General features: G+C 47.6%; 1 protein-coding gene across 4 annotated transcripts in view; it reads left to right on the top strand.

The window, feature by feature from the left end:
- The window catches only part of Dusp14 (dual specificity phosphatase 14), a 25,028-nt gene extending 14,511 nt beyond the window's left edge, over positions 1-10,517 (top strand). For all 4 annotated transcript variants that reach the window (XM_050119514.1, XM_050119511.1, XM_050119513.1 and 1 more), the window contains exons 2-3: positions 7,271-7,350; positions 9,250-10,517. In XM_050119514.1, coding sequence (XP_049975471.1) covers positions 9,352-9,942 — 591 coding nt within the window. In that variant the 5' untranslated portion in view covers positions 7,271-7,350; positions 9,250-9,351 and the 3' untranslated portion in view covers positions 9,943-10,517. The remainder of the gene's footprint in view (positions 1-7,270; positions 7,351-9,249) is intronic.
- Positions 10,518-10,871: the final 354 nt, after the last annotated feature.

Below are 10,871 nucleotides of genomic sequence, written 5' to 3' on the forward strand. Positions count from 1 at the left end.
GGTTTTTTTTTTTAATTATTTTAAATTTAGTTTTGAGATTATATCATTTTTCCTTTTCTTTCCTGCAAGCCCTCCCATGTACTCCTTTGCTGTCTTTCAAACTCATGACCTTCTTTTTCATTGTTGCATGTACCTGTGAATATGTATATACACATGTACTCCTAAATATATTCTCAGTCTGTAGAACCTTACTTGTATGTGTGGTTTCGGGCCTGCCTTCTTGGCACTGGATAGCCAGTTGGTGTGCTCTTCCCTTGGAAAGACTATCTCGGGCTTTTCTGACTCCTTGGTCTTTTAGTTTGTAACTGTGTAAGGAGACAACTCTAACTAGAACATTCATTTGCATAGCAGAGAAGGCCTGGCGCAGCCTTCCTCTCCTGAGAGGAGATGGTGAGGAGGGGAGGGGAGAGGGAGGAAGTGGGTTGCTGTGAGTGCCATAAGTGATTAGGTGAAATAAGTTTGGGGACAGTGTTGTCCCCAAATTACATATAATTTTGAAGTTGAGATTTTTTTTCTTTCCTGTGAAGAATTCAGCCAGGTCCAGGTTATATTGTTGCCACTTGGGTGGTGGAGGCTGGAGGATCAGAAAGAAGTTCTGGGTCAAGTTGGGGTGTGGTGGTATACACCTTTAATCCCAGCACACGGAGGCAGGCCTCTGTGATCTCTGTGAGTCCAAGGCCAGCCTGGAACACAGAGTGGGTGCCTGGACAGGCTCCAAAGCTACAGGCCCTGTCTAGAAAAACAAACAAAAAAAAAAATTCAAGGTCACCCTCTGGTAGAGGGCCACACCTTTCTTCGCGGTATTGAGATTTTTGACAGTCCTTTTTTTATTTTGGGACAAGGTCTAATGTAGCCCAGGCTACCCTTAAACTTACTCTGTAGTCCAGGCCTTCAACTCCTGATCCTCCTACCTCGCCTCCCAGATGCTGTGATTATACAATATGGCTACCACTCTCTGCTTCCCAGCACCTGTCCCCTGTACCTTTAATGGTCACAGATTCCGGTAGACCAAGAACCCAGACCTTGTGTAGTGGGGACAGCTTGTATTTGCTTCTTAATGGCTAGGTCTTCAGTGGGCAATTAAAGTCAGGCATGACTGGGGCCTGGGGCTAGGCTCCTGCTCAGGTGTCTTCCCTACCTTTGATCAGCTGGGACCTCGCTTGGGCCTCAGACCGCTTGTCACGTGATTGCTGTTGGACTAGTTTGGGCTTCCTCACAGTAGCTCCTGAGTTCTAAGAGCAGGTCCTGGTTAGAACCTCACCCGAGGCCTTCACAAACCTGGGTTCCAGGGACACCAGCCCCAACCTGGGAGACAATGTCAACATTACACTGTATGTTAAATAACAGTAAACACTGCCCTATGAATGAATGACTGTGAGATAAGCACCACGCTGGGTAGGAGTCAGGCCTAAAACTTCACTTCTAGGTCAGGCTTGGTGGCCCACGCCTGTAATTCCGGTGCCTGGGATGGGGAGGCTAAATCAGGAGCTCAAGGCCAGTGTGTAGGCTGCGGTGAGATCTTGTCTCAAAGTTAAAAAGATTTTAAAAGATTCCACCACACATCTTTAATCCCAACACTCCTGAAGACAGATCTCTGAATTCGAGGCTGGCCTGGTCTACAGAGTGAGCTCCAGGATAGGCTCCAAAGCAGAGAAACCTTGTCTCAACCCCACAAACCCTTTTTCTCTTTAGGTTTTTAAAAACAGAGTCTCCGTGTAACAGCTCTGGCTATCCTGGAACTCATTCCAGTTGCGTTTAGCTATTATGCTGTGGGTTTAGCAAATGTGTCCACACAAAGTCGGTTAGTTGGTCCAGCTATGCTATACAGGCAGTTGCTTGGTAGCTCTGTCAGCACGCAGGGATTGTGGTGGCTGAGCCAGTTGAACTGTCGAAAGTGTTCTGCTTTGAACACTTTCTGAGATGGTGTCATACTATAGTCCAGTTACTTGGTCCTCACCATAGCCTAGGCTGACCTCAAACCCACCGCATCTTCCTGTCTCAGCTTCCCAAGTTCTGGGATTCCAGGTGTTTTAGTTCATGTGTACTGGGTGTATTTGCCCTCATCCAAGAGTGCTGCTGCATTGTTTCATTGATGTGGCAAACGCAAAATGACCTCACCTCCTACCTTAGACTATCAGGGTCCCGCTCAATCAGTTGACTCGTACAGTTAAAAGCAACTTGTGGATATTTTTTATTTCAATATAAATATTACACCATAGTTGTTAGAATTGTATTTTTTTAAAAAAATTTGTTATGTATTTAGTGTTCTGTCTGCATGTATGCCTGTGGGCCAGGAGAGGACAGACAGCAGATCTCATTATAGATGGTTGTGAGCTACCACGTGGGTGCTGGGAATTGAACTCAGGACCTGGAAGAGCGGCCAGTGTTCTTCTGCTGAGCCACCTCTCCATCCCCCTACCTAGAATTGTGTTCTTAATATTCTGTCAAGTGTTTCCTTAATGAAAGATTATCAATCATGTTATGATTTTTTTTTAAGCTGAAGTGTGGGAGGTAGAGGTAAGGGAATCCAGTGCTGTCTTCTGGCCTCTAGCCACGTGCATATACCCAGACACAGACAGACAGACAAATCTCGTGTGTGTGTGTGTGTGTGTGTGTGTGTGTGTGTGTGTGTGCTTTTAATTCTATAACACACACACATATCCTTCCATCACCCCTCTGTCCTTCGGAAGTTCCTGAAGCTAGGGATATTTTATTTTGTTTATTTAAATTAAAATAATTATATCACTTCTCCCTTTTCCTTCCTCCAACCTCTTATTTTCCATCTCTATTCTCAAATTGATAGCCTCTCTCTCCATATATATACATATATATGTACAGATATAAATACAATCTGAGTCTATTTTTGCTTTGTGTGTATATGGTTTCAGGGCTGATCACTTTGTACTGTATCACCGGTTATGGTGCTCATCCCTGGAAGAGATGAATTCCCTCTCAGCGGTCATTGGTTTCCATAGATCTTTGTCTAGGGACGGGCCCATCTAAATTTACCTCTTCCTCGTTAGCATGCCTATTGCTATCATCATCATTGTTCAAGTCTTGGTTATGCAGCCATTTCTAAAAGAGGCAGTCACACAGCAGACTTCCTGGATCTCTGGCTCTTAGTTTTCCTGTCCCCTCTCTTTTGATGTTCCCAGAGCCATAGATGCAAGAGCTGTGATAGACTGGGCTCCCTGCAGTCCACAGGTCTCCTGGGGTCCAGATGTGTTCTTCGGCAGTGAGCTCCATTTGCTGTAGAGAAGTGTCCTTGCTGAGGGGTGGTAGTCACATTTGTCTGTGGGAATAAGGGTACAATTTAGAATTGCACTGTTCTAGCAAAGTGGTCATAGGAGAGTCTTTCCTAAGGTCCATGACCTCACTAGCCCCAGGAAGCTGGCTAGGTTTACAGTACCCGGCATGATGCCCCCCTTGAGTGGGTTTGATCCAATTAGACAGCTGGTTGCCAAGAGCATGTGAGAGCCACTTGCCATGCCGGTCATTGTTGTGGTTCTTTGGTGTCACATCTGGGGAGGACTATGAACTGCTCCCCTCTCTTGGCAACCTGGGTAGGACTGTCTGGCAACGGAAGCTAGACTTCAGTAAAGAGCCCTCCAGGTCAGATCCAGCTCCATAGTCTTGCGTGCTGTGTTCTAAATATGTGGTATTTCAGGCAACAGGGGCTGAACTTCAACCTCCAAGAGGCACCCAAAGGCAATAGCAAGAGTCTGTATTGATTTTAGGAGCAATTTGGACCCTGACCAACATCCTAAAAGATTCCTTGTGATTAGTACCAGTTTGTAGTCTATGATATGGGTTTTTTTGTTTTGTTTTTGAGACAGGGCTTCTGTGTAGCTTTGGAGCCTGTCCTGGAACTCACTTTATAGACCAAGTTGGCATCAAACTGCTGCTTCTGCCTCCCAAGTGCTGGGATTAAAGGTGCGCATCACCACCGCCCGACTAGTCTATGATTCTTGTGGGGAACATTATCAGCCCAAGTGACAGAATTTTAAATACATTATTAAATACATTATGTATATATTTCTGTATGTATACACATAACATGTATATTACACATAGATACATGATGGAGGAAGGTCATTGGTTAAATAAACTGCCTTGGCCCTGATAGGTAAGAACATAGGTGGGTGGAGTAAACAGAACAAAATGCTGGGAGGAAGAGGAAGTGAGGTCAGAACTCATGCAACTCCTCTCAGCCAGGCGCGATGGAGCAAGCCGCCAGGTCAGACATGCTGAATCTTTCCCAGTAAGACCGGTGTTATGTAGATTATTAGAAATGGGTTAGGCAAAATATGAGAATTAGCCAGTAAGAGGCTAGAGCTAGTGGGCCAAGCAATGTTTAAAAGAATAGTTTGTGTGTTGTTATTTCGGGATATAAGCTAGCAGGCCGTCGGGGTGCTGGGGACGCAGCCCCGCAGCTCATATTATTACAGATACATATTTGCAGTTCTCTCTAGCTTTCCTGCCCCAGTGTGGCCACATTCTGCATTTTTCACATGAGAAAAAAACACAGCTAGGATCACTGCTTCTTTAACTGCCGAGTCTAGTGGCTGTCAGCATTAGGAAGGAAAAGTAGCATTGGTGACACTCGGGTGGATGCTCTGACCCTGCCGGAACTTCCAGTCATTTTCAACCACGTTGGCACTGATCTGGGTGTGGATTGCCAGTGTGTAACCACAGGACAGTTCTACATGCCCAGAGCTCTGCATGCCAGGAGCAAGGGCAGCTGTTACTAGCTGGTATGCTACAAAGACTACAGGCCCTTGTGAGACACTGACACTAAACTGTTAGTTCCTAGTGCTTGGTGCTTATTATCCCTCAGATCTCCTGGCTATTCCTGAACTTGCTGCTGTCCTCCTGAGTGCCGCATTATAGGCATGCACCGTGCTTGGCATCCCGGGCATCCTTACACCTGATTTTTCTATTTTGTTTTGAGACAGTGTCTTATGTATGTATCCCTGGCTGGTCCGAACTTGCTACATAGACCAGGCTGGTCTTGAACTCAGATCTATCTGCCTCTTCCTCCAACTACTGTAATTAAAAGTGACAGCCAAAGACACCGGGATTTTAAAATGCCCCCCCAGCACCCCTCCCGACCTTCTGTGTTTGTTTTAGGACAGCTCTGCTTTGGTGCCTCTGGTGTCCTGTTGTTGTTTCCTTGGTTGGGAGCCATTTTTCCCTCTCAGAAGAAAATGCGACCGCACCACAGCTTGGGAAAGCTGAGGTGGACACCACGGTCAGTCAGCATCAGGATGCTCCCATAGGCCAGTGTGCAGCAGCGAAGGGACCTCTCACTCAGCTCTGGGGCAATCTTTTCTCCCGCACACGCAGGCCAGACTTCTTTTCTGTCTCCTAGCACACATCTGCTGTGTTGATGTTACGTGATGTAATACCTGTGGGCTTTTGTATTCTTTACACTTAGGCTCTGCCGATCTTAGAAATGGGTCACACTAGGCTGCTTATGCCCACTCAGGGACAGCGCCTTGTGTTCCTATGCGGTGAGGAAGGTTCTGTGCCCCGGAGTGTGTGCAGGCAGGGTGCGCCAGTCCTCTTGTTTTGGATACTAGGTGACATGCAGGAGGAGTTTAGCTCATCTGGGCTCAGGCTCGTCTGCCAGTGTTTAAAGGGGTCCTGCTGCCGTCGGGACACTGATGAGGACACAGCGTCCCACAGAGAAGCAGTGTATGGTGCAGAGCTGGAGGACACTTTGGAGCTTTCCTGGCTTTATTTGCCTTCTCCAAATTGCAGTCATCCCGCCCTACCCAAACGTGAGTTTTCCATCCTGTCGGGGCAAGGGGACTTGTCAGAGAAGTGTCTGTCATACCTGCCCTCGGAGCACTCGCTGACAGAAGGTGTTTTTCTAAACCTTGTAGCCAGCTTTGGCGTTTTGGAGCAGGTTTGCTGGCTGGCACAGGACTGGCGGTGGCAGCAGGAACAGAGCATCGTGTCTGCCTTGCTTGGATTCTGCCTTGAGGACGCACAATCTGTCCTCCCTGTCCACGCTGAGCGCATGAGCAGTAAGGAGCGAAGCCTGGCCTCCAGCCTGGGTACCCAGCTCCCCAGCTCAGGGCTGGCAGCCTCCTGGAAGGCAGGATTATTTGGGAGAACACAGGCTGTTTCTCCTAACTAGGCAATGAGAGCCATGTGGAAATTTGAGTAGAGTCGTCAGCGCCTTGAGCTTTGCATTTATTGCCACAGTGGTTTTGTTCAGGGAAGAGCTCACAGCACCTTTACACCCACACACACCTTCCACCATCGCCTCCTCTACTTCTGCAGAGTACATTTGCCCCTGTCGTCCTGCAGACCCCTGTGCCATGGGGCAGCACTTTGAGCATCTTAGCCTTCGTAGGGTGTCCTGGGTGGTACCACATGGTACCCAGCATCTCAGATTGCTCTGAACCACAGAAACTGGGACCAGTGGTCTGAGTCCTAACACCTCCCATGGGATTCTGACAGAAAAGTCACTGCATTGGGACAGAACTAAACCTGGCTTTGGGTATAATAAGGCTGGCCTCTGGGTTGCTAAGTAGCTGAGGATAATCTCAAACTCCTGATCTCCCTGCCTCCACCTCTGTGTATGCATGTACTCTGTACATTCCTGTGGGATCTGCATGGGGGGAAGCCCTTTTTGGAGATGGACATGGTGCTTGTCGGGCTATAGAATGGGCAGAGGCTAAAACGGGAACGAGGTAGAACTTGCTTACTCTCCTTGACAGCAGGGCCAGCTGGTGGAGCTGCTGCCTCTGGCGTTGCTGTGAAGCTGTCGGGGATCCACATCTGAAGATAATGCTCACCCCACACCACTTCTGTGCCCCAAGTCACAGCTCACTGCCACCCCGTTCTTCCTGCTGTGACTTCAGGCTCAGGTCCTCAAGCTCCTGGGGTGACGGTGGGTGCCAGGGAGGTCTTACAGAGGCCTAGCAAGCACGCTGATGCCGTCAGTGGTATGTGGTGTGGTCCCTGAATCACCTTTGCCAAAACTGTGCCTAATGCTTGCAGACCGGGCTTACGTCCCCGAGACTTAGTTGGTAAACCCCTTAACTCAGCAGCAAAAACCCGGGAGGAGCTGGGTGGTGGTGGCCCACGCCTTTAATCCCAGCACTCAGGAGGCAGAGGCAGGCGGATCTGTGAGTTCGAGGCCAGCCTGGTCTACAAGAGCTAGTTCCAGGACTGGCTCCAAAGCTACAGAGAAACAAAAACCACAGGAGGAATGGCATGCGGCTTCCTGACTCACTGCATCCTTTTCTTCCTACAGATCTGATTTGTGTACACTAACCACTGTTTACCTTCTGGATCCAGACCAAGGGCTGCAGCTCATTGAACTCCTCAGCACGTGTGAGTACCATAATGCTGCAAGATGTTTGGCTGAGCACTCAGGTTTCCCGTGGCACCAGGCAGGTGTTACACACTTAATCAGGACGCATAAACTAGGAAACATGGCTTGGCAGTGAGAGTGGTGTGTCTGAAATCTCGGGAAACCTTCTTGAGGCATAGTCTCACTGAGGAGCACAGGCTGGCCTGGGACTCGCAATCCCCTGCCTGGCATATGCTACCATGCCCAGTTCAATAATTTCCTTTTCTGTTGTTATAAATATACGCCGATATTTTAGAGTAAACACTTTACTAATTGGAAAACATAGACTCCCGGGTACTGCACTAAATGAATGTTAATGCCAGCACATCCCTGAATCCAGCAGGGTTTACCCAGAAGCTTCAGATTGGCAGAGAAGGGTAAGGTGATAGTCACCGAGAGTCGGCTCAGCTAAATTCCTATTTAGCTGATAGACGGTAAGAAAATTTGAAGATCCGTGCTGTGCCTGACCTTCAAAGGTGAGGGTTTAACTCCCTTGGTTCTTACTAGCATGTTTGAGGCAGGCCCTGAATCACTCTCCAGCACTGTGTACATAAACACACAATGACTGTGCCTTCAAGTTGCCTGGGATTATTTTCATTGAAAGGCTACAGTACTTTACTCAAATTTAATTGGACTTGCAAAGTATCCACGGATCATAAAAATGATAAGAAATAGGTGTCTTGGGCTGGTAAGATGGCTCAGTAGGTAAGGGTACGTAACGTGAGGGCCTGCTGCTTGTTGCGGTTTCTGTCCTGCCCAGTTCCCACAGCCGGTAAGCCTCAAAGAAATTACACAGAGTCTATATTAATGATAAACCGATTGGCCCATTGCTCAGGCTTCGTATTAGCTCTTAGAGCTTATATTAACCCATTATTCTCATCTATGTTAGCCACATGGCTCAGTACCTTTCAGCTGAGGCAGATCACATCCTGCTTCAGTGGTCTGGCAAGGACTGCAAAAAGAGCTTCCTTCCCATAATTCTCCTGTTCTCATTGCCCCACCTCTACTTAATGTCTGGTTTTCCCACCTATACTTCCTGTCTGGCTATCAGCCAATCAGCATTTATTTAAAGTTGACAGACTACAGACAATTCTCCAACACCAAGGGTACTTGTTGCCAAGCCTGATAACCCAAGTTCGGTCCCTGAAATCCATATGGTAGAAGGAGAGAACCAAGCTTCACAAGTTGTCCTCTGACCTCCACATGCCCCCTCATATATACGCATAGACACCCACACAAAAAATAAATAAAAAAAAGTATTTTTAAATAGTAAAGAACAAAGATGGCTTGGCTTTTTTATTTCTGCTGGCTTCCAACTTAGTTTTGTTATTCTATAAAGGTAGTTTATCACTACCTTGTCTGGGGCATCACTTTCAGACACCTTCTCCCAAGGTCTCCCTGTCTAGAATTCGGTGTGGGGAGGACCTGATGCTGTGTCTCTGGGGTACAACCTGTTGGACTTCTGGGCAGGGACAGTAACTTAGTGATAAACGCACTTGCCTAGCCAGCTTCAGTCTGGGTTTGATCCCAGCCCTGAAATCAAGGAATGCCCCTCCTTCAGCAGGATTCTGCCAGATGGCTCTCTTCAGGAACCAGTTAGGCATGTTTTCTGTCTTTAGCTTTCCTAAAAATAGGGTGACTATTTTCACTGAAGGGCTTTGAAGAAAAGAAAGCTTGGTTCTATATTGATTTTTTTTACATATTGGCATTACAGGCTACATTTCCTAATAGTCAATCGAAAATGATTTAAGTATTTACTGCAAAGAATGCACTCAGCCTTAGAAAATAGCTTCCTAGTTCTTTCCCTTCCCAGTACTGGAGGCAGCTGTGGCAAATGAGCAGCGTGTAAAGTTCTGACATCAGATACCCGTGTCTTGCAGGAAGGAGGTTGCGGTCTTGAATCCTCTGGTGGAGGACGGACTTAACCATTCTTTGGTCTTGCCCCTCCGATGATACAAGTGTGACTGACTGCTGACATCTTCATGAGCTCCAGAGGTCACAGCACACTCCCACGGACTCTAATGGCTCCTCGGATGAGTCCCGAGGGAGACACAGGAGGCATTGCTCAGATCACCTCCTCTCTCTTCTTGGGCAGAGGCAGTGTGGCCTCCAACCGGCACCTCCTCCAGGCCAAGGGCATTACCTGCATTGTTAATGCCACCGTTGAGATCCCCAACTACAACTGGCCACAGCTTGAATATGTTAAAGTGCCTCTGGCTGACATTCCTCATGCGCCCATTGGATTGTACTTTGACAGTGTGGCTGACAAGATCCACAGTGTGAGCAAGAAGCATGGGGCAACCTTGGTGCACTGTGCTGCGGGAGTGAGCCGCTCGGCCACCCTCTGCATTGCGTACCTGATGAAATTCCACAATGTGTGTCTATTGGAGGCGTACAGGTGGGTGAAAGCCCGGAGGCCTGTCATCAAGCCCAACTTGGGCTTCTGGCAGCAGCTGATAGACTACGAGAACCAGCTTTTCGGGAAGTCGACCGTGCAGATGATAGATACACCCTATGGTGTCTTTCCAGACATCTGTGACTCCCGATACCTGAAGCCTTACTGGGGGATTTAGTGCTGCCACAGCTGGCACCCGCAGCCCCTCAGCAGCACCAGCATCCGCCACACACAGTCTTCTCACTCTTCCCCTCTCTGGTTATCCCGCCAGTGTTTCTACACTGGGTGTTTGCGTTTAAGAGATGTGGAGGGAAAACACACACTGCTAGTAAAATTTTTTAAAACTAGCATTTTGAAATAGCGAACATGAAAATCTTTAACTGGCCTTTAATCCTTTATAAGACCTGGAACAGTGTAGGTTACTGTTCCTGCTTACTTTGTGGCTCCCAAGCCTTTTGGAGCCTTGGCAGGTGCAGGAGGAGTCCACTGCAAAGATCGTCCTGGGCCCTGATTAATCCTCTAGAGACCAGATTTGCCTGTGGCTGATGGCTGGATAGATGTTTAAGGATATCAAGGCCAGCTCAGTCTCTACTGGATTAATTAGCCCGGTCCTTTTCTTTTCCTCTGTTATTTAGCGATTCTATAAGTTAAGTTTAGTTGATAAGTGATTATGATGAAATCTGTTGTAACGACCCTCTTGAAATCAGTGTGCTCTGGGATTATATTTTTAATAAATCTATCTGCTTAACATAAGCCCTTGACTAATCATTTCAGATGTGTGTCAGTACTCAATCACTTTTCCGCTGTGGCCATTAGGATGCTAATGGTCCGTACTTAAAATAGAAACCCTGGTGGAATCATGTCGGCATTTCACACCCTTGCAGAGAAGCAGGAATCGGTATCATCAGCATGTGGGTGTAGGTGTGTCCAACCTGCAGCTCGTGAACAGTAAGATCCCAGGATAGCTGTGAATGTGGCCCATGTCACAATATAAAAAGGTTGGGCACTCCTGCTGGCAAGCGTGCATGCACGCGCACACACACACAAGGTGTTGCATTCCATTTTGTCTTGGTAAATCAAAGTGTCAAGTCTACCATCAAAGAAACA

This window comes from Alexandromys fortis, unplaced genomic scaffold (genome assembly GCF_014885135.2).
Source record: "Alexandromys fortis isolate MF-2015 unplaced genomic scaffold, M_Fortis_MF-2015_v1.1 scaffold_173, whole genome shotgun sequence".
Classification (NCBI taxonomy): Eukaryota; Metazoa; Chordata; class Mammalia; order Rodentia; family Cricetidae; genus Alexandromys; species Alexandromys fortis.